The 25,079-nt window shown below is 33.2% G+C and overlaps 1 protein-coding gene across 1 annotated transcript in view; it reads left to right on the top strand.

Moving 5' to 3' along the window:
- Pgm2l1 (phosphoglucomutase 2 like 1) overlaps window positions 1-25,079 on the top strand; it is a 61,566-nt gene that overhangs the window by 17,344 nt on the left and 19,143 nt on the right. The window contains exons 2-6 of the mRNA XM_046441956.2: window positions 10,839-11,006; window positions 13,015-13,121; window positions 14,278-14,362; window positions 18,374-18,457; window positions 21,717-21,910. Of these exons, the coding sequence (XP_046297912.1) occupies window positions 10,839-11,006; window positions 13,015-13,121; window positions 14,278-14,362; window positions 18,374-18,457; window positions 21,717-21,910 (638 nt within the window). The remainder of the gene's footprint in view (window positions 1-10,838; window positions 11,007-13,014; window positions 13,122-14,277; window positions 14,363-18,373; window positions 18,458-21,716; window positions 21,911-25,079) is intronic.

The raw sequence follows: 25,079 nt of genomic DNA, 5'->3' as shown, positions 1-25,079 counted from the left end.
CATATTCATTTCTTCCATTTAGCTCTTCCTGAGTTGTATCCTTTATAATAAACTAGTAAACTTAAGTGTTTTCCTGAGTTCTGTGAGCTGTTCTAGCAAATTCTTGAACATAAGGGGATGGATGGTCTTGAAAATTCAATCTTCTGATCTTCTAGCTCTTTGATCAAAAGTATCCATGGCCCAGAATTTGGGATTGATATCTGAGATCGTGGTCTTGTGGGACTAAGCCCTTTAACTATTGATATCTAATGCCAACTCTAGGTTGATAGTGTCAGAAATTAAATTGAATTGTTGAATTCTCAGTTTATAGACAGAGAGGTGAAAAATTGATTGATGTTGGGAAAGATACCATGTGTTTGGTGTCAGGAGAAAAAAACTCAAAGGTACAGTTTATAGTACATGGTACATATTCAACAAATATTTATTAAATAAATGAATAATTTTATTTTCCCCATAAGTTCATTAGGTCTTACTTATTTTAATTTTTGCATAAGTTGTGTTATGAATTGGAGCAAGTAGATATATAATTTTATAACTTTGTAATAGATAAAAACCATATTTAGGGGCTGGGGTTGTGGCTCAGCAGTGGAGCACTTGTTTCTCAGGAGTGAGGCACTGTGTTCAATCCTTGGCACCACATAAAAGTAAAATAAACAAAGTAAAGGTTTTGTGTCCATCTAAAACTAAAAAAAAAATTTAAACCATATTTAATTAATTTAAAATACTTCGTAAACACTTGAGTGCTACTAAATTTGTCTTTGTATTTAAGATTGAAATGAATGGTTAGGCTTTTTTTTTTTCCAAACAAAATACAGTATAAGAGTTGAGATTCAGTGAGAGATTCTAATTCTGAATTTAAAAAAAATACTAAAAAATTCACCACTTTGAACCATACATATTAAGTCAGTGACCTGTATGCTTGTAATATAACTTAGGAAATATTCTTTTTTGGAGTCAGGGCTTAGTGTGCTTCTACAGAAGGATTTTTTTGTTACAGTAAGGTCCAAGTCAGTAGTGCTTGTTTGGATGTCGTTACCTTATAACAGATGTTTATTTTTGTCTTCCAGATATAATCTGTATCTGTACCTGCCAGGATCCGTTTAAAAAATTAAAAAGAAAAGACCATTTTAGTGCGAAGCCCATCACATTATCCAATCCTGAATACTCTTAAAATGTTGCCAAATATAGATTTGTCCAGAACATGCTTGTTTAAACACAGATTTCCTGGAGTGGCTCCCAGAATTTACTTTCAGTGAACCCTCTATAGAAGGCTAAATAAAACAAGCTGTGATGTTGACCTGTACCCTTTAGGGTAGCTATGAAGGGTGAAGACAGGAAGGGAGTAGACAGTATTTGCATCAGTGAGTAACCAGGTACTAGACAAGGCCTTTCTAGATGTACTTACATTCACATGCATGCTCACTAAATGACATTCTCAGGCATGTAAGATCAAACATCTAGATCTTTTTCCTTCATCAGTTGTTTTGCATTGTTTAGTCAGTTTTTTTGAGGCTGTGACTAAAAGACCTGACCAGAACAACTATAGAGAAGAAAAAGTTTATTTGGGGGGCTCACAGTTTTGGAGGTCTCAGTCCATAGGCAGCTGGCTCCATTCCTTGGGGCTTGAGGTGAGGCTGAACATCATGGCAGAAGAGTGTGTTGGAGGAAGCAGCCAATATGATAATCACAAAGTAGACAGAGAGAGTCTGCACTCCTCAGATACAAAATACATACCCACAGGCATGCCTCCACCCCTGCCCAGACTCACCTCCTTTAGCCACACCCCACTGGCCTTTTGTCTCCACTCAGTTGATCCCATCAAGGAATTATCTTACTGATTGGATTAAGGCTCTCATAACCTTCTTGCATTATCTCACACATAAGCTTTTGGGGGACACCTCACATCCAAACTATAATATACATATGAATAACTTTAATATATTAGGATAAATTAATATAAAAACTTAACACTGTAATATGACATCCTTATAAATCTATTTTTCTTTTTTCCCATTTAGTCTTTGTCAATAAGCATATCTAGTTTTTCCTTGCTTGTTAGCACAGTGTAATTAAATTTGTGGGATTTTTCCTACTTAACACATTTCCATGCTTATTATATTTTCTATTCTATATAATTTTTAATTATTTAAAAAATAGCCTATACATGCACAAATACTTAGTAAACACTTGAGTGCTACTAAATTTGTCCTTTGTATTTAAGATTGAAATGAATGTTTAGGGTTTTTTTCAAACAAAATATAGTATAAGAGTTGAGATTCTGTGAGAGATTCTAATTCTGGAAAAAAAAAAAAAAAGAAAAAAAGAAACCTCCAAAATTCACCACTTTGAACCATACATAGTAAGTCATTGACCCATATTCTTGTGATAGAACTTAGGAAATATTCTTTTTTGGAGTCAGGACTTAGTGTGCTGTTTTAAATGAAAAACCTATTTGACTGTGTAACCTCTCAATTATTTTTTTCTATAATCATCTAGTTTTCTATCCAGAGACACTATCATTAACTTACATATATATGTATTATATATATATATATATATATATATATATATATATATATATATATATATATACACACACACACACACACACACACACAGAGAGATATTTAATATGCTGCTACTACAAATAGTATAAATAGTAGAATATGATTCTGACAGTGTACTACCCTTTGCTTTTTTCCCGTGTGTGTGTGTGTGTGTGTGTGTGCGCGCGCGCGCGTGCTTCATTCCAAACTAACAAGTCTTACTGATGAGCATTTATGTTCCTTTTTTTCCTTTTCTCACTTTCAGTTATTGCAATATAAGTACTGTTTCTAGTGTACAATCTTCAGATACATGTATAAATATCTCTATGGAATCAATTCCTGGAAATGGAATTATGAGTCAAGTGTTGTGTATTTAAAATTTCACTAGAGGTGGGTGCAGTGGCTGCTTGGGTGACTGAGGCAGAATTGCAAGTTTGAGGTCAGATTCTACAACTTAGTGAGACCCTGTCCCAAGATTAAAAAAAAAAAAATAGGGGCTAGGGTTGCTGCTTAATGGTAGAGTGCTCGTCTAGCATGCATGAGGCACTGGATTTGATCCTCAGCACCACATAAAAATAAAATAAATATATATGTCCACCTAAAACTAAAAACTAAATATTAAAAAAAAATTAAAGGGCTAAATGTATAGCTCAGTATTAGAACCAGTCCCTTGGTTCAATCCCCAGTGGGGTGGGGGGAGTAAATGCTCTATATACATCTATATTTGAGTGTTTTTCATAAGCGTATATTTAATTCTGAAGGAAAACTTGAAATTATTTGTCATTAGGTCTTTTATCTTAAAAGTTATACCCTTGTTTAGGAAATTCATTTCTATTGGAAGTTCTTAAAATAGTTTTTTTCTCTAATATTTACTTTTTCTAAAAGAACATGGCTATTTTGTCACTATTATGAATCATAACCAGTGGACACATATTAAGCATCTTCTATATACAAGGAACTGTGGAGAACAGATTAAAAAGACATTTAGGAGGGCTGGGGTTGTAGCTCAGTGAGAGCGCTTGCCTCACATGTGTAAGGCACTGAGTTTGATCCTCAGCACCACATAAAAATAAATAAATAAATAAAAAATTTTTAAAAGATTTTAGGAACACTGTCAACTGAAGGTACTCCCATTATGTGAGTAATTGATTACTGGTTTTAAGGGAATTCTCACTATCTTGACTTTTTTTCTGAAGCTTATTTTTGGTAGCACTGTACTTGGATTATAGGAAAAATACAGAATACCAAGAACATATAATCATTTTCCTCAAATGCTTGCAAAATAAGGACTTTGATGAATGTTGATTTAATGTGTGGATGGGGAAAAAGAATGGTTGAGGATAAGAAGGAGAAGGAGAACTGATAGAGGATAGAACTCTGTATGGAAAAAGATTTGTTCAGGACAAGATTGTCAGAAGACAGTCTTTATTTCACACTAGTCACAAACATTACCTACTGTATTGCTTAGGGCACAGTCTGAGCTCAAAGACTGTAAAATATAGTGTCTTGAAGGCAAGAGAAGATACTGTCTCTCACAACATTCAAAGGAAAGAGGGGTAGTATGGGGCTGGTGGGGTGGCTGTCCCATCCTCAATATATGACTGCCCCTAAGTAACTACTCCAGCTTTCATATAACTCAGCCCATTGAGGAGGGATAAGACTTAGAAAAGGACACATTTAATCCTTTTCAGGCAAGACCTAAAAGTGGAACATATTTCCATTTCTCATGCTATTGGCCAGAACTTAGTTAAGTAGTTATACCTAGCTATAAGGCAAACTGAGGTGTAGTCCTTGACTATGACAAATAATTTTTCAGAGCATAAGGTTCATTAGGAAAAAAGTCAAATGCTGACAAAGAGATTGAGTTCTTGACTAGATTCCAAAGTGAGTCTTGGGTCTGACAATCAAAATGTTAGAATTGGAAAGAATCTTTCTTTTTTAAAGGTGTATAGAGAAACTGAAAACTAGGAGGGGATCTTTTAAGATTAAATGTAAACCCCTAAATTGTACTGATGAGCCTCAGGGAGGCTTATTTGAAAGAAGAACTCAAACCTTCCAAGTCTTAGGCTGTAAAGAGGCTAAGAACATTGTGGTAAGAGCCCAACCAGGACACAGCATGAGTTGAAAATACAGACCCGGAGAGTGGAGCCATTTCTTTCAACCAACCACTTTTATAAAAAGTTTTGAGGGTTATCTGAGTAGTTCTTTCTGTATACTAAAGAATGTATACTAAGTATTAAGTAGTACAGGCTAACCATGGTAATAAATGCTTCAGAATTTCATTGGGTTAAACAATGGAAGTTTATTTCTTGTTCACATTACAGTTCAACACTGGCCCATGAGATAGGAAGTAAAAAAGAGGGCATTTTGCTCCATGAAGTCCTTTATTCTATCCTTTTACTACAAACTCCTCTTGGTACTTGGTTACTAAGTGAATGGGAAAAAGAAGATAGGCAGGGGAGGTTTTATGGGTTAGGCTTGGAAATGATGCACATCTCTTTTTTCTCTCATCTGCTGGCCATACCTCTGTCACATGTCTTATGTAGCTCCAAAAAATATTATCCTAGCCATGTACCCGGGAAGGTTAGAACATTATGCCTATTTTTAGAAGTAAAGATACTATAATGAAATTACCTGTTCATGGTCCTAAAACTAGTAATACATGCTACTGAATAGAGCCCTTGAATTTGGTGTTCTTAGTAGTTTACATGATCACTTACTGATAAAACCTGTAGAATTTGAAAAGATACCAAATTCAACATACCTGCTTGGAATCTAAAGATCAAGGGGAGATAAAATGATTTGTTCAGGATTATCTAACTAACCAATTGCAGACTTGCAATCAGAATCATAGTTCAGTCATCTTTCCATTACCCTATAATTATCCACTGTGCTGCTGAGCAATAATTGGATTCTTCATTTGTTAAGAAAAGAATGATATGTCAGAATATCTAAGCAAGATTATGAACATTTGAACTATTTTATGTTGACTACCGTATATGAGAAATACTTTTTATTTAAAAATATTTTTATTGTTGAAACTTAACAGAGATAAGTGTTTTTGAATAGTAAAATTCAGCTCAATGTATGTGGTTTGGTAGAAAAAAAAGTGTAGTTTAAAAAAAAATTTTGTGGTTGTAGATGGACAGTATGCCTTTATTTTTTGTGCTTATTTTTGATTGCGGTGCTAAGGATCGAACCTGGTGTCTCATACATGCTACACAAGTGCTCTGTCACTGAGCCACAACCCTGGCCCCAAACAAGGTAGTTTTTTTTTTTTTTTTTTTTTTTTTTTTTTTAAAGACTCTTTAGTACTGGGCATGGTGACACACACAGAGTGGCTTGGGAGGCTGAGGCCGGAGGATTTCAAAGTTCAACTTAGCAAGTTACTGAGGACTATGTTTAGGTAGCTTAACTTTTAAAATAATAAACATTATAATTTTTATCTCTCACATTAATCTTGGCATATCCAATATTATGCGTAAGTGCTAACACTATGCTATATTTCAAGGCTTATTTTCTGTTTTGGAGATAGTTAACATCTTCATTTCCTTGGTTGATTTTTGTATTTGTTGATTATTCAAGTAAATCTCATTTGTATGAAAAGTATAGTCATTCGAGTTTTTTTTAATCTAAGCCAATTCATGCTAATTTCTACCAAATTTTTAAAATATGGAAATTAAATTTAAAATTATACAAAAATCCTTTAAATGAAAAACATTGATTGGTTTAGCATGACTATATTTTGGACTTAATAAGGAAGCATCTGATTTGGAAAACCTGCCCTACTCCAGAACTCTGGAAATGGATCGTCAAGCTGGCTGATGCTCAGAAGTAAATGTCAAGCTGTGTTCACCCTTCAGCTTTTCAGATTGCAGTTTCCTATTTTAACTTCTGTTTAAAAAGAAACTTTACATTTTTTCCTCTGAAGTTATATTAAATTAATATTTGTTATTTAAGCACAAGTCTTTGACAGTGATATTTTAGAATATTATCTGTAGTTTCATAACTTTAGATGTATTCGAGTGACTAAAGAGTCAATTTTGTATATTTGCTGCCTTACATGAATAACAATATTAGGATTTGGGGTTGTTAATATATATCATGTTCTTTTAGATCTGTTCCAATCTTCTAAATAATGAAGGTCATGGTTTAGATTGTTTCTAAGCTGTTGGATCTAGTACTAGAATATTAATAAAATAGATTCAAGTTGTATAGGAAGTATAAAACTATTAGGTTTATAAAATAGAAAAAAGGTAAATTCCTCATTGGCAAACTTGATCGCTTTTTTTTTTTACACACTTTTATATATGTTTGTATTTATTGTGTATAAATAATACAGGAGTGCCTAGTTATTAACACAATAGGTTCAGAAAGCTTTGATGAGTCCAAAATGATCCTTAAGTGAATGCTGATACTTTGATTTGATGGCAGGAAGAGTTGGTGTGATTTTGGTCTGACATGTAGCTTTCTTCACATCTATGAATGTCTGTAAAAAGTTATATTTGTTAAAAGAAATCCTTCTATATGTTTAACATTTTAAAAATAATTTCTTTCATATTTTCTTTGAATTGGGTCTTATGGTTCTACAATATGGGAAAAACCTCCATGAGTATTATGTAAGAGGACACTTTCTTTTCTTCATTTCAGCCATATAAAGTTACAGCAATCCATAGGATTAGAACTTAAAGGTTCTACATTTTTGGTATACAGGTAAAATTTGAAAATAATGCACAAATTTAATTCTATATTCTTCAACTTACTGATTTCATACTAAACAATTATTTTATTCATTATGAATGACATATAGAAAATGCTAGTACAGAAAATGCTAGGGATCACTAAAATCTCTCTGGATTTTCTACAGGATTCCTTTTGGGGGCTACTAAAATTATTAGGAATCTAAGATGCCAGATAAGAGTAAATTTAGTTCAGATTGAACGTATTTACTTCTAAATAATTTTCATTTTATGTCATGGGTCAATAGGTACATTCTGAAATACGTTAATTTAATAGCTACTACGTACAGTTTTAGGGGTACTTTTTAAATAATTGGTGCCAGCTGACCAATTTTATTATTCTTTTTTTTTCCTGACTGGTTTCTCTTGTCCTTAGGTACAGAATAAATTGTGAATAAGAAAGCACATTTAAAAAGCAAACAATAATTTATATTTGAGAAAACTTTAGTATGTTTTATAAATTCAGATCATATTAATAGCTTTCTGTAAGTAGGAAAAGAAAGGCAATTTGTGAGATGAAAAGTATTCACATAGACATACAAGTAGTTGTTTTTCTCAGCCATCATGAATACTTAACTGGCTTGACCATAAAAATTAAGTAATATGTACATAAAATACTCAAACAACCCATAGCTATAGTCAGAGGATCATGATTTTTAGCCCTTTTTTTGCTAAAAAAATTGAATATTTCTGGATGGTATATAAATATACATATACCTCTTTTTTCTACAAATTCTTCTGCTTTCCTTTTCATTTACTGTATCTGAATTCTGCATGGAAATTACATTTGAAAATAATTTGCTTAAACCAGGTATAGTGGTGCACGCCTGTAATCCCAGCAGCTTGGGAGGCTGGAGGATCTCGAGTTCAAAGCCAGCCTCAGCAAAAGCAAAGCACTAAGTTCAAAGCCAGCCTCAGTAAAAGCAAGGCACTATCTCAAAATAAAATTCAAAATAGGGTTGGGGATGTGGCTCAGTGGTTGAGTGCTCCTGAGTTCAATCCCTGGTACCCAATCCCCCCCCAAAATAATAATAATTTGCTTATAATTCATTAAATCTTAAGATTTTAGCAACAAAATACAAGTGCAATGTATTACCTGAATGGAAAAATATAAGATAGTGTGGCTACATAGATAGTTTTTTTAAGTTATATTTTTTAAAATTTGTAATTTGATATCTGGCTGTTAAATAGTGGAGAAATCTGAATTTAAAGTAGATTTTAAATGGCTATCATAATTATTTATCTCATCTTATCATACAAGTTTACTAATTATATTTAATGCATCATGATTCTTTATCTGTTTTTATTTTCTCAACCCTACAAACCTTGTAAGAACCAGGAATTTCGTTGTGAGGTTTGTAGTAGGAAATGGAATTTTCAGGCCCTACCCTAGTAGCTGTTCAGTTAAACATTAGGAAATTCAGTAAGTTCATAGTATTTGTGTCTGGTGTATCATTTTTATATTTTATAGCTATAACGAAAATATTATTTTGCTTTGTAGCTGAAGTTAAATTATTATCAGAAGCATTATTTACCTGCTCAATATAGTTATTTTGTTTTATTGAGATAATACAGTTCTTAATATAGTCTAGACTGGTGTAGGTTCAAATCCTGAGTAAATCTCTAGTACTAGCTCAGTGCTACTGGGCTCCTTGTGTAAATTTTGTCTATGTAGTGGTAATAATGATACTACTAGTAGGAATGCTGCAGTGAATATTCTTGTTTAAATATTTTTGTTTGTATGAAGATATTGCCATGGTCAGAAAAATCTGTGAGCCAATAAGCATGTGCAGTTTAAAATTTAATGCTTTGCTTTAAAATCACTCCAAAAAGATCATCCCGATTTGCAGTCTCACTGACTGTATCATAATGCTGTAGATCTCCTATGTGTGAAAAATCCACTCAATTTTTGCTGTTCTTGTGCCAATCTTTAAGTGTTGACCTTCTCTGAATCTCTTTGATGTCCTTATCAAATCTGGTGATATCTTAGACTTTGGAATTATATGCTAGTAACTCAGATATTGTTATTATTTAGATTTTTCTTTTAAGAGCTATGCTTCTTTTTATGTAAGCGGTGTAGTTTTAGTTTGTGCCATTTAAAATGGAAACTTCTTGAGTGTAAGTATATATATATATATATATGTGTATATATACACATACATATGTATATAGTATATATATTTTCAACATCCATCAATTTTAACTAGATTAAAATTTCAGTTAACCAGAATTTTCATGGTTTTGTTGTTAGTTTGACCATGTACTCTGTTTACTTTAATTTCCACATAAACAGAAAACTGTATTGTTTAAATTATATATTGATATATTTTGTCTTTGTAAGTATAAATATACTCTAATAGCACCTTTTAGCTGCCTTGGATTCTAATTCTGAAAATTCATTATAGTCTATAGATATAGAAGATATAAATAGTACAGACTCAATTCATACTAACCTGAAAGAGAAGTTGTATTTTACCTTATTTTCTTGGTAAATTGACTCTCCAAAAAGAAAATATTAGAAATTTCCATTTAAGTTTTATTTTATATTATAATTTCATTTCTATTTAAAATATGCTACTGTTTAATTTATATTTTTAATCTCAAAAGTGAATGAAGGGCCTTGTACATGCAAACCACACGCTTTACCCACTGAACTTATACCTCCAGCCCCATATCTGCAACTTTTTGGTAAAGCACTGTTTTCAGTCATAGATGTCCTTAAGATTTATGAAAACAAGTTGAAGTACATGCCAGTGAAATACAGAATCCTAAAATATGGATGTCGGCATTGCCCTGCCTCTCAACCTATTTTGAAAATTCAACATAATATGTTTGATATCTAAGACCTTTTTATGTTCAGCTATAGATAAATTAAAAGGTTTTCTATGATTCTAAAGAGTAGTAAGGTTTATCCAGTTATTTGGATTTGCAGAGGTTTAGGTAAGGTGATTGGTAGGCATGTTTTGATGGTGTTATTCAGTAGCAGTCATATTTCTTTTAAAATTTATTAAAGATTCTAGTCAGGCGCAGTGGCTCACACCCATAATCTCTGAGATAGGAGGCTCATGAGTTCAAAGCCAACTTCAGCAAAAGTGAGGTGCTAAGCAACTCAGTGAGACCCTGTCTCTAAATAAAATACAAAATAGGGCTGCGGATGTGGCTCAGTGGTTGAGTGCTCCTGAGTTCAATCTCTGGTACCCAAAAAAAAAAAAAACTTAATATAGATTCTAAATGATGTCATTTTTGACAAGTTTATTTTGGATCCTTGGCTCTTAAGTTTATCAAATTGTTTAGAAGAACATTCTTGAGTATGTTATTTAAGAATGTTCTAAAAATCAGAAGTATGTAAATTACCTTTAATGGGCCCTGTCCTTGTGGGACTCAATAAATGCCAGGTATTGTGTTTATGTTAGTAAAGAGTATAGACTAATTTAATAAGTAGCACTATGGAATTTGTAGTGAATGTAAAACCTTGTGATATATGCATATTGGACCCTTAGAAGACTTTGATATTTGGACTCTAATCCTGATTTAGCTTTAACTTCTTTTGTAGAATCCTAAAACAAAAGAGCAGATTGAAAATCTTTTACGGAATGGGATGAATAAGGAGTTGCGGGATCGTCTTTGCTGCCGAATGACTTTTGGGACTGCAGGACTTCGTTCTGCTATGGGGGCAGGATTTTGCTATATTAATGACCTTACAGTAATACAATCAACACAGGTAAGTATTATGAATTATACTTTTTCTTACTCTGTCATTCAGCTTTATAAATTAGGTAATGTCTTTCTTTAAAAAAAAAAAAAGCCAGTGAGGGGGAGCCTTTTGTCTGGGGAGGTATTCTCCTGTAAGTAAAGAGTATAGACCAAATTCTGACCTTTGTTCTTGCCTGAGATTAATCTTAGAAGTAATTTTTGTATCTTCAAGTTCACAGACTAAGTTTCTGATTAAGAGTTATTTTGGTAGCCATTGTCATTTCTTGCCAGAGTTACTTTGCATTTGAAACCAAGAAATGGATAAATTGATATGTCCAGATAACATAAACAAGCAAACTTAGAAAGAAGATAATTACTCATTTGGGCATCTGGTATTCATAAAGGCTAACCAGAGTATGGAAAATTTAGTTGAAAATATTCTACTTAGATATGGTTTTCCAAAGCCATTTGAGAGTTCTTTTATAACAAAATATAATTTGTTTTTATTTCTCTCCATTTTTATGAAACTTATTTTAGAAACAAATTGCTTCTCTTCCCAGTAAATCATCCTCGCTGTTTGAAGGAACCACGCCTTTGAGGCCAGTAATGCATTTAGCATACAGTAAAAATAGTTCCAGGCTATAGAATACCTCAGTGGACATTAATTCTAGTCAATACTGCCAAACAGGAAATCATCTTTATCCTCATTCTAAAGCCAATGGCTTATATGCAGGGGATGGAGAAGAACGAATGACAGGTTAGCACTGGGTAGGTAGGATACTTGTCACCTTCCCTACCTTCCCCTTCTTCATATCCTTTCTTGTCCTCACCAGAAATGCTTATAGTTCAGTCTTTTTTTATGTATATATTGAGTTTCCTCATAAACCAGGCCAAATGAGATCTGGTTCATAAGGACTAACCCTTTTCATACTTTGCATGTGAGGGAATAAGATAAAATGGATTCTCATAGTAGATAATAATATGAGGGTCTATAAGGTTTAGGATAGTGTCATCATTAGAAAGAAATTGGTGAAACTAGCCCATTTGGGCTCTATTAATCTGTCTCCATCACCCAATCACTCATAGGGAATAGTTGGAAGAAATAAGTGTACTTGAAAGACCCATGTACTGGAAGTCACTGGGGCTTTATCATAGGTCTTCAATAAACTTTAATAACTTAAATTTTAATTGAATGACAGGCCTTGGACAAGTCATTACATGGAGCTTCAGACTTATTCTGTTTCTTCTTTTTTAAAAGAAATTTTAAGACAGACAAAAATGGTATTTGCATTTCTTTTCAGGGTTGTTATAATGATTAAATTTTCTATCCTTGTGTAGATATGTGTTTGGGTGTAATTCTAAAGAACTATAAGGATATAAGTGTTATTTTTAGAGATGAAATGTTTGTTAAAGTTAGAAAATCATTTCTAAGATAAATGGTTTTATTTTATCATTGCTATAGTTTCAATGTGAAATATTTCATTTTTTTGTCACCCTTGATTGCAGATTTTTCTAATCTGACTTCTTCTTTTCCTGTAAAATTTTAAAACTAAAAAATTATAAGTGGTATCAGCCATCTTAAAAAATGTGCCAGTGAAGAATTGTGTGGCTAATTAAAAATATTTGTGTCATAAATAGGTCAGATCTTTTGGTTAGCTTCAATGGCATGATTTAGCAAGGGCCTAAATGGTTAAAATTCTGTTTTCTAGAGCCTTGAAGCAAGAAACGAGTTCTTTTGACTCTTCAACAATATATTTTAGCCCATTGACTCACAGCTTTCATCTTTTTTCCCCTCCTGTTTTATGGATTTTATGGTTACTAAATTGATATTTGTATCATATTAAATGTGTCTAAAAATCCACAAAATGTTTGTCAACTCACACTTGTGGATTGAACATTATTGTGTCCACATTAGTAAACATGAGCATAAAGGCAGAAGCCAGTAAGATGCACACCAAACATAAAGAGATTTTAAGTCTTATAATACACAAGTAAGCATTCAGCAGGAACTGATCTTTTGTATTTATTTGCTTCAGGGGATGTACAAATACCTTGAGAGATGTTTCTCAGACTTCAAGCAGAGAGGCTTTGTTGTTGGATATGACACTCGGGGTCAAGTAACTAGCAGCTGCAGCAGCCAGAGGTACAGTGTTAATTTGTTTCAAAGATTAAGTTGAAGTGGACTTAAACAAGATTTTTTTTTTTCCAATAGTAGGATTTCTGAACAGGAGACTGTCAAACAGAAGTGTGAACACATGACAATGTTTATTTTAGAGCTGAAAGAGAAGTAAAAGTATTTCAAAGATAAGGTTTAATTTTACAGAAAGAAGTAAAATGTTCAAATACTTAAAGGTCACATTGAGAATAATATTGTAGCTTATAAATTAACATTGGTGGTGGCACTGGGTAGGAATGATTATGTAGCTTGTATTCTTGCATTAAAATCTTATTTGGTTATTTTTAGAGTTTTTTTATAATAGATAATTATGATGTGATATTTTCTTTTCAGGGGTAATTATACATTTTGGATTTGTTTTATTTCACTTTCCTCCATTCCTGTTACCTTGTTACATTCCTGTTACAGGTTATATTTCTTAGTAAAATACTCATCAAAAGATTATTTGAGAGCAAAAGAAGAATTGTAATGTCAGTTCTGTTAATTGTTAAGTTCCGTTTAGTTTAGGGGGCTTTTTGTTTTGTTTTTTGGTTTTTTGTTTTTGTTTTTTGTTTTTTTTTTTTTTGCTTATTTTTTGTTGGTTTTGTTTTTCTTTTTGTGTGGTGCTGGGGAGGAACAAAGCCAGGCCTTGCAAAGCTTAGCTAAGAAGGCTCTCTATCACTGAGCTATATCCATAGCCCAAAGCTTCTTTAAAAAAAAAAACAAAAAAAAACTTATTTAACATTTTTAAGTTGGAGCACATGCTTAAATAATCAGTGATGATAAGATCTGGTTTATATTAAGATATCATATATTCAGAATAATTGGAATATGAAACATTTATGTTAAAGTTTGGTTTTTAAAAAGTGGTGGAACTAAGCTGGGTGTTGTGGCACAAGCCTATAATCCCAGAAGTTTGGGAAGCTGAGGCAGGAGGATTATGAGTTCAAAGCCAGCCTCAGCAACTTAGTGAGGCCCTAAGCAATTTATCAAGACCATGTTTCTAAATAAAATACAAAAAGGGCTGGGGATATAGCTTAATGATTAAATGCCCCTAGGTTGGATCCCTGGTACCAACAAAATAAAAAATAAAATAATAAAAAGTGGTAAACTAAAGACTAAGTGAGATCTCTCTTATTTTTAGGCTTGCTAAACTCACTGCTACAGTTTTGCTGGCTAAAAATGTTCCTGTGTACCTTTTTTCAAGATATGTTCCTACACCTTTTGTAGTAAGTATGTTGTGTTAGTGATCATTCAGTTTGCTTCCCTTGAAAATATTTTTTAAATCAACTAGGATTCAAATCTTTGTCATAAATATGGTTTTGTATTGAGTGATATGAGAAACCAAAGGAAGGAAAACAAATTTTACTCTGAGTTTATTTTCATTTCATCAGTCATTTGTTGAACTACAAAGAATTTGATCAAGAATTGAGAAGTCACAGTCATAGTGGGAAATTTCAATACCCTTCTTTCAGAAATTAATTAATCAGGTGGATAGGTAGCTTTGAGCACAATGTTAGCAGGTTTGGTATGTGTGTGTGTGTGTGTAAAAACTCTGCATTCCATGATGGTAGAATGTACATTATTATTTAGCAGAGTCACAAAAGAAGTCTCAACAAATTCCAGAGAACTGCTTATCAGGTACTGTGGCACACACCTGTAATCCCAGTGACTCCAGAGGCTAAGGCAGGAGTATTGCAAGCTTGAGTCCAACCTCAGTGACTTAGTGAGACCCTGTCTCAAAAATAAAAAATAAAAAGGACTGGGGATGTAGCTCAGTGGTAAAGTACCCCTAGGTTCAATCCTCAGTACCCAAAAAAGCAAACAAGCTATATACTTGGACTCCAATACAATAAAATTAGAAGTAAAAAACTCCTCCCAAATTCTCTATGTTTAGAAATTTTAAAACACATTGATAAATAATTCATGGCTAAGGAAGATAACACAATGAAGATGAGAGGTACAGACAGTCCTTTTGAATGGTGCTATAGAATTATAAAGGCAGCTGTGCAAGCTAAAAGCATGCAAAGTAATCTTTATAATCAATAAACAGCTACAGCTGTTCTATGACCTTTAAAATATCTGGACAAAACATTAAAAACACCAAAGTTTACTCTTGGTTAAAAATATTTAAGGGGGGCTGGGGTCGTGGCTCAGTGGTAAAAGTACTTGCCTAGCATGTGTGAGGCACTGGGTTCAATTCTCAGCACCACATATAAATAAATAAAATAAAGGTCCATCAACAACTAAAAAAATATTTTTAAAAAATATTTAAGGAAAGGAAAAAATGGTAAAAATAATAGTATATTATAATTTAAAACAATAGAGACGTTGAGAAGTAAAGTGTTTTATTACTTTGTTTTTTAAAAAAACTTACCAAGAATATAAATATTACTTACTTCCTGTCATTAACTTTCAATATGAGTAAGCATCTTTTGTATGCCTTGGCAAATTATTATATATCTTTGTAAGTTTGGATCAGCTTCAAACATTTTATCCTTTGTTATTTTAAATGTAGTAAAATATCTCTGAGAGTTCCTTTAATGTATTTTGCCTTAAAAGTGCTTTGCTTATATCACTTCTTCTGAAATGTTTTGCATTCTGTTTAATCACAACCCCGTTCCTCATTTCCTCCATATGTTCACCTGCGGATGGTGAGATCCTTTGGTTGCATTTTAAATGTGGCAGTGTAAGCATTCCTGACTGTTTCTTTTATAATTCCATTTATTCAACTCAAATTTCCTTTCTACCATTGTCATTTTTTGTTTCTTTGCAGCACTTTCATCTTCTTCGGCCAATACCCATTTTTAGTTATGTAATTTGGTAAACTGTCATGTGGATTAATCACTGGAAAATAACTGTCATGTAGATTTATCACTGGGAAATAAAGAGGCAACATAGGTACATGCTTTGCTATTTGTGACTAACACTGACAGGATTTAAAAGAGTGATGTGGTTGGTCATTGATCATGGTGGAAATAGTGATTTATGGACTGAGGAGTAAGCAACCACATTTGTGCTTAAGTGGTTAATATACCATGATATCTGAATTTGAACCTGTTGTTAGGAGACTGGTACTATTTAACAACAATATGGTAGTAGAAATCTGTGTTTATGAACTGTGCAAAGCAAAGATTGCCTGTATTTAAAACTGAGCTATAATGAAAACAATAAATAGCAAAAATTTGGGCTAGAGGTAAGCCCCATGTAAAGATAAATTTATAGTTTTAATGAGTATATTAGGGAAAAAGATTAGAAAATAATTAGCTAAGCAGTTAACTTAATATGTTTGTGCTAAAACTGAATAAATCCAAATTAAGTAAAAGGTATGAAATAATAAAGGTATGAGAAAAAAATCAAGTAAATAAAAAATAAAGAAGATATCAGCTGCTTAAAAAGCAAAAGTTAGATCTCTGGGGCTGGGGCTGGGGCTCAGTGGCAGAGCGCTTGCCTCTCACATGTGAGGCACTGGGTTCGATCCTCAGCACCACATAAAAATAAGCAAACAAACATATTTCTATAACTAAAAACAAAATTTTTTTTAAAAGTTAGATCTCTGAATAGAATTACAGATAAAACCCTGGAAAGGGTGCTCAAGAAACAAAGAAGGCATAAATTTAAAAATTAAAAGGAGAGCATAATAAATAAAATAGGAATTAAGAAAAATCACAACATTCTGAACAACATAACACAAATTAATGTGCAAACTTAAATGAATTGGCCAGTTTCCTAGAATAACAATTGATACATTAAAACTGATAAAAAATAGAAACTGGAATAAGCATATAATCATTAAATAAATTTAATTTGTATTTTTTAAATATTCTAAAATTTAAAATATAATGTCCAGATGATTTTATAGCAAGTTTTACCAAAAATTTGAGCAATAGAAAATGTTTCTATAAAATATTGTAGTGATTTGTTGGAAATATAATTAGTGGCTTAAGAATCAAAGTAATTGCTAATATACATATATGTGTGTGTATATATATAAGTATATGTTTATATATATATGTCTATATATATATATATGTATATATGTATTTTTGATGAATAATGGAAGCCGGGCACTGTGGTACACACCTGAAATCCCAGTGGTTTGGGAGGCTAAAGCAGGAGGATTGCAAATTCAGAGCCAGCCTCAGCAACTTTGTGAGGCACTAAGCAACTTAGTGAGACCCTGTCTCAGAATAAAAAATAAAAAGGACTGGGGATGTAGCTCAGTGGTTAAGCACCCCTGGGTTCAATTCCTGATACCAAAATAAAATAAAATAATAGAAGCCAGGGAGAATCTAGAAATATAGACCATCTCTGTAAGATTCTGTCACTGAGTTGTTATTTCCAGTCAGCATCAATCCTACTGTGTTGGCTTTTCTCTCTCATTGCAGATAGATTTGCTTTAGCTGGTAGGGGAGGTATTTTTAGCAATCCCAGATTTCACACTCTTTTATCACCATGACTTAAGTGAAAAGCACTCTTGACTAACTATAGCCAGAATATTTTGGAGAAAGACTCTGATCAGGTTTGGTTGATGAAACAGTTTCTGAATCATACCAAGGGAATAGATTGCTGTGATCAGATCTGGCTCATGTATTCAACATTGCCCTCCCACAACTGTGATCCAGGAGGGCAGTCAGATATGATGGTAGAAACAGAAGGAGAACTATCCGAAGGTGACAAATAATAACTACTACTGAAACGGGAAATACAATCTAAGAATTAACTGTGGGAGAGAATACGGTGAGTTGACCCTTATATATATGACATAGAGGCCACATAGTATATTTAAAAATCTTTAAATTGGAAAGCAAGAAACTTATGCTCTCCCTTTGAATCTTCTACCAATGACTGTATTATGTTGGATGACCCTCAATGTAAAGTGTAATGGATTCGATGATTTCTAAATTTACTTCCAACTCCAATATTTTATGATTCTATTTTTCACATCTCCAGAGTTTGGTGGAATGTCTGACATATAGTAGGTGTTCATTAAATATTGTCAAATAAACAAAAGAATAAGAAATGCTTATAGGACTAAGTTAAACAAGACTGGGAAAGCTGTTCAGTCTAACAATTGGATGATTATTGATCCACATATTTTAGAAATGGACTCCACCCAATCAACATGGAGTTGATAAGATTTAGGTCATTTAAGCCATAATGTCTTTTTCTATTATTTAATCAAAGTTCTTCTCACAACAAATGAAACAAAATGGAAATATAATGTTATTATTTTTTAGCCATATGCAGTCCAGGAGCTCAAAGCAGTTGCTGGTGTGATGATTACTGCATCTCACAACCGCAAGGAAGACAATGGATACAAGGTAAACCTTGGACTCCTGAACTTTACTTATTTTATAGTTTTCTCACTATGAGCTTTTCAGGGCTTGCAGAGAGAATCCTTTTTTTTTTTTTTGCAGCTTGGAATGTGGGAGCATCTCTCCCGAGCAAGTTTGTTTAATGTCTGCCAGAACCTCAAGGGTTTCACTAACTGGGAGCAATTTCTGTGTTAACTTATCAATTCTCACATTTGAAATTTTGGGGGAGGGGAATAATACAATTTATATAAAGTTCATAAATATTCAAACAATGTTGTGTATTATTTGCATATTCATGCATATATAGTAAACCACACAAGCATATAAACAAAAGATTTCTAATAGTATTCACCCCTGAAAGAGGTAGGGAAGTAATATGATCAGAGATAGTATCTTCCCTTGGGTCTTTCAGAAGCAGAAGTTGAGATGAGAATTTCTGTGAAAGTGGCTTTTTAAGGGAACACTCTTGGAAAAAGGAAAGTAAGAGAAGCAGGTAGAGGGTGGAGTGATAGTAGGGTGAAAATCAAGCAACTGTGTGGTCTCAGCTGGAATTTAGATTCATCATGGTCTTATAGGAGAGATGGAATGAAATGTGTGCATCACAGGACATCACCAAGCTGGCCCCATTTTGAGGTTCACACCCCCATGTTAGTCATTGACCAAGAGTAGCTGGTGGTGATGGGTAAACTTCCCAAGGACTTTTGGACAAGGAACGGTCTCCAGAGAATGGGGCAGCTGTAGGCAATGTAGCAGCTAAATGATAGATAAATTAGGTCTGGCTAGGGGGATCTGAATGGGTACCAAGAATATCTACTATAGTTCTTCACTTATATCATTCCAGTCCTCATTTGGCTCATTATATTCAGTCCCAACTTATTTAGGATTCTGGTTGGTCAGAATTTTCTGGAAATTCTGACTGGAAATTCATCTCAACTTCTACTTCTAGAAGACCCAATGAAAGATAGTTCCCTGATTATATAAAAGGAGGATTTGTGGGATGGACCACAGCCCTGACTGTTGCATTTGCCTCTGAGGAATTAACTGATTACTCATATCACTGTCTTTGGCCATACCATCTATACTTCCCTACTCCTTTGGTAGTTATTTTTTTTCTTATCTAGATGGTTTGTTCTATAGGATGACCCTCTGATGGGTCATTGGTTATAAGCCTATATGAATCCATGGCTGCTATACTTTTTTATTTACAGTTAAAACAAGACATACCCCAGTAAACCAAGTGCCAAAAATATTTGCTGAGGCACCCAGTTTGTAGTAGCAATCTTACATTTTCATGAAGATCAGAGTCAAGTGGCCCTACCAGTGTGATAATGCTTTTTCATGTCTGCTCAAAATGGCCAGGCAACACCTCTAGCTTTAACGTTAGTGGGACTCACACTATTTGCTCAGAAGCATCCTCTCTGGGACTCAGTTCCTCCAGAAAGTCAGATTCTAAAGGGTTTCTGAGGTCTCAGACCATAGATGGCCAACTCTGTTGCTCTGGGCCCAAGGGGAGGCAGAACATCGTGATGGAAGTAGCTTGGGATTTGAAACCAGGAAGTAGACAAAGAGCTGAAATTTTTTTTTAATCGCCCAAAACCCAAGAAGAAATAGACTTGCTTCCTTATGATCTCCCTACTATAGTGAACAGGATTCTTTCTGTTCTCTTTGACTAAGAGGGAAACATTTCAAGATTCTCATTTTTTTAAATTATTTTTTATTCTAATTTGTTATATATGATAACAAGAGTGCATTACAGGGCTGGGGATGTGGCTCAAGCAGTAGCGTGCTCACCTGGCACGTGTGCGGCCCGGGTTGGATCCTCAGCACCACATACAAACAAAGATGTTGCGTCTGCGGAAAACTAAAAAAATAAATAAAAATTCTCTCTCTCTCTCTCTCTCTCAAAAAAAAAAAAAGCGTGCAATACAATTCATATTATATAGAAAGAGCACAATTTTTCATATCTCTGGTTGTATACAAATTAGAGTCATACCATTTGTACTTAGGGTAATGATGTCCATCTCATTCCACCGCAAGACTCCCGTTCTTATTAGGGGAATCTCAATTCCAGCTCACTACCTTGCACATAGGCATTACAATGTAGAAGCCAGATAAATCAACAGTTCCCAAACCCCAGCATTACCCCTACAAGCTTATCACTCTGAGTTTTAATTCTTTCCTTTTTCCCCACTGCCTGGAGTTCTGTCCTCTTGTGAATTAAGCTATATATTTAAGGTAATATTTTTTCTATTTTATCTTTAATTAGAGCTGTTTGCTTTTAGAACAATTTTTTAAATGTGTATTTATTTTTTAATTGTAGAGAGACACAATACCTTTATTATTTTTATGTGGTGCTGAGGATCAAACCCAGTGCCTCACACATGTGAGGCAAGCACTCTACCATTGAGCTACAACCCCAGCCCCTAAAAATGTATATTTATTTTTAATTGAACACAATAATTTTACATAAGAACAAGAATTTTTAAACTATGTAGTTCACCATATTTCTTGACATAGAGCTTAGTATGTAGTACATATTCAAGTGTATATGTCTTTTCTTCATTTGGGGTGCAATAGAGAGAATTCATATCATATACATGGTAGAAATCCAGCATAGATATTCTCTAAGCAAAGTCTCTTTTAATTTTGAGATCTTGTGAATTATTGGAATTTATATTTTTTGCTTTTTTGGTAACTGTTCCTAATACTGTTTTTATCAAAGTATTTGACAAACTGAAAGCTTATTGAAATGTATGTGGATAATTGACATGTTAATTATATTTCCTGATATGGATTTTATTTGGTGTGACATAAATTCTACTTTAATTTATGATAGAAAACAGCTTCTGTATCACAAAATAGAATCATTTTATAATGTTAAGTTTAATAGTATGGAGTTTTATGGGATATTTTGTGGTTTCTTAGATTATCTCTAATATACAATTATAAACCTAAGAGTATGTTTGGATACTGTGGTATATGCATATTCTAATATTGGCCTGATGCCCTGCTTATATTTTACTTGTATTGTTTTCCAAGTAAATTCTTAAAAAAGGAAATAATACATAATTATTTTATTATTGAGTCTCTGTGGAATCATCATCAGTGTATTTTGGTATTTACTAGTCTCATGTTGACATTCTTTTACTCAATTTACTTGATATGTTTCTTCATAAAGCCAAAGATCTCTATTGTAGCTAAGAAAAATCTGTTAAGTATTTCAATATATCATTCATAACAATATTTACCTACACCTATCACCTAGGTTTATTGGGAAACTGGTGCTCAAATCACATCTCCTCATGATAAAGAAATTCTGAAATGTATAGAAGAATGTGTTGAACCCTGGAATGGTTCCTGGAATGATAATTTAGTGGACACTAGTCCACTGAAGAAAGATCCTCTACAGGACATTTGCAAGAGATACATGGAAGATCTGAAAAAGATCTGTTTTTACAGGTAACCAAATGGGAATATAGGATAGTATTACCTTAGGATAAGGTTAGCAAGTGAGGAAAGAAAAAGTGATAAAAATACTTTCTGTTCATCATATTAAATTATAGCTAAGTAGTATTATTCATAACAGAATAAAAGTGGAAGTAACCCAAATATCCATCAAGTGATGAATGGATAAATAAAATGTTTGTATCCATATAATGATAATATTGTTTAGTACTGATGCATACTATAGGTATATAAACCTTGAAAACATTATGCTAGTGAAAGAAGCCAGTCACAAAAAAACACATATTGTATGATTTTGTGTATATAAAATGTCCAGAATAGGCAAATCTGCAGAGACCAAAATAGAGTAGTGGTTGCCTATGGCTGGGAGGAATCAGAGTTGGGAGGGTAACAAAAATGGGATTTAGAGTTTGTTTGTGGAGTAACAAGAATGTTCTAAAATTAATTGAGGTAATTAATGGTTGAACAGCTCTATGAATATAGTAAAAACCATTTTATTGTACACTTTGAATGGGTGAATTGTTCAGTAAGTAAATTATACCTTAATAAAGCTGTTAAACTAATTATACTTATAACTGTATGTATTTCCTTTATGTAAGATACCTATGACACAAAATTGATTTTTAGCTTTTTCTCTATTTTCAAAAGTTTACACATCACAATTATCAGTTGTTTGCTTCTCCTTCCAAAATGAGAAGTAGGCTACAGTACTAGCTAACTGCTAGCTATAGTCAATCTAAAAAGACTTTGAGCCAGGCACAGTGATGCATGCTTATAATCTCAGTGACCCAGGAGGCTGAGGCAGGAGGATTGCAAGTTCAAGGCCCACCTCAGCAAGTTGGCGAGTTCCTGTCTCAAAAAATAAAAAGGGTTGTAGCTCAGTGGCAGAGTACCTGAAGATTCAATTCCTAGTACCACCAAATAAAAAGTAAAAAATATGATATTTTCTGTCTTTGCTTACTTAAGTTCTTGTTTTTTAAAGAATGTATGTACAGGGACTGTGATTGTAGCTCAGTGATAAAGCGCTTGCCTAGCACTGGTGAGGCCCTGGGTTCAATCCTTAGCACATAGAAACAAATAAATAAAATAAAGATTAAATTCTTTTTAAAAAAGCGTTTATATGCAAATGCAAATTAACAAATGAATCTAATTATATATCAAGCTGAAAACATAATCACACAGAGAGAGATTTCAAGTGACTTTAAATCTGACTATTTTCTAATGGGTCATATGGAAGGATAAAGAACCACACACCTACAATGAATCAAAATGCATTCTGCTGTCATGTATACATAATTAAATAAGTAAATTTTTTTACCATACGATTTATTTTTATTTTTTTAGTCATACATGACAGCAGAATGTATTTTGACATATAATACATATATGGAATGTACATACATCAATCATAATGTCTATTCTATTCTGCTGCCCTTCCTATCCCCCCTACTCCTCTCCTCCTCTCCCATCCTTTCTATCCAATCTAATGTGACACACTTTTTTTTTCTTTTTCTCACCACAACATTATATATGTATTCTGTATAACAATGAGGTTTTCCTTCCATCTTCTGTGCAACTCCTCTTCTCCAGTAAATTTATTTTTCAAAAAAGAACCACTTACCTGATTTGTACTTGTCATCTCTACAATTAGTAAAATTGATGGTTTTATAGATATAAATATGCATACATATATCCATAGATATATTATAAAACAAATGGATAATTTTTAAAAATATTTTTTAGTTGTAAATGAACACAATACCTTTATTTTATTTATTTATTTTTATGTGGTGCTGAGGATGGAACCTAGGGCCTCACACAAGCTAGGCAAGTACTCTACCACTGAGCCACAACCCCAGCCCATGGAGAATTATTTTGATATCAACAAGGAACTAAGATTTTAGTATAAGAGAAGTAAATGTAAAATAAGAGAAAATAATTGTAAAATTATATTTTAAGTTTGGATTTGAAACATTAGTGATTTATTTACTTCTTTCTGAAATACTAGTTCTGTTGCTAAAAAGGCTTATGAGTCACCTTAAAGCACAGATTATAGTTTCTAAATGGCATTTCCCACCAAAAGGAACCAGGGCTCCTGGAGAAATTGATGAATCCAGGACTGGGGCAAAAAATATACTTCTGGAATTAATCTTAATATCTCTGTGTCGCTCTTTGTCTCTGCCTTTCTCTGCCATAAAGCAAGAAAGTACTGAGAGATATTTGGTTCATATCAAAAGGATATAAGAGCATACTTTATGGGGGCTTTTATTGACCAAAAATTGGACAGTTGGGTATCAAAAAGAATAATCACTAAGTTGCCCATGCTGACTATTAACTTGCAATCCTCTTGCTCCAGCCCTCCTAGTAGCTGGAATTACAGGTGTGCACAACCCTGTTTCAAAACAAGGGCTGCCAGAGTAGCTCAGTGATAGGGTGCTTCTTCCCTAACATACCTGAAGACGGGGGTTCAATCTCCCAGAACTACAAAAAAAAAAAAAAGAAGAAGAAGAAGAATCACTGTAATTAACTAAGACGTTAAACATAAAAGGTTGTTGGCTGGTAGTAACACTACGCAAACATTTCACAGATCACCTTCGAGAGTTGCTAGATTTGAAATTACTCATTCTGAAATTTGATAAATTCTGAATTTTCATTCAGCAAATTGATAAATGCTTAGATATTTTCTTTTGTCTTTCCTATATGTACTGACTTTCAGCGTTAATTAAATAATTGCTGAAGGATAAATATTTTAAAAGAAAAATCCAACTATTAATTGCGAAGGAGTAAAAGAATTAAAATAATACTATTTTATTACCACTAATAAAAGTGATGATCATCAAGGGCTACTAAGACTTATAGGTAAAAAGTTATTGGGAAATTTTTGATGGATGGATCAAGATGACAAAATTCTGATGAATCAATGACATCATGTGCCTCCCCTCAAGATTCAACATTTGTTCTTGCCTAAAGATTTGAAATTGAATCTATAATCTATAATGTTGCCTTTAGATTCACCTACCTATTTACAGAAAAAGAAGGTTTGTGGAACATGCTAATACATAAAGGATGAAATATGCATACCCAAGATGTAGGAAATTCTCCAGAACAAATGATTTAGTTTCTTCAACAAATGGCATAGGGATTGGAGAAGAAAAAAAGAACA

The sequence above is a fragment of the Marmota monax genome, unplaced genomic scaffold (genome assembly GCF_021218885.2).
Source record: "Marmota monax isolate L192 unplaced genomic scaffold, Marmota_monax_Labrador192_F-V1.1 WCK01_AAM20220418_F8-fsc00068, whole genome shotgun sequence".
NCBI lineage: Eukaryota > Metazoa > Chordata > Mammalia > Rodentia > Sciuridae > Marmota > Marmota monax.
This window is presented reverse-complemented; position numbering and strand designations above follow the sequence as displayed.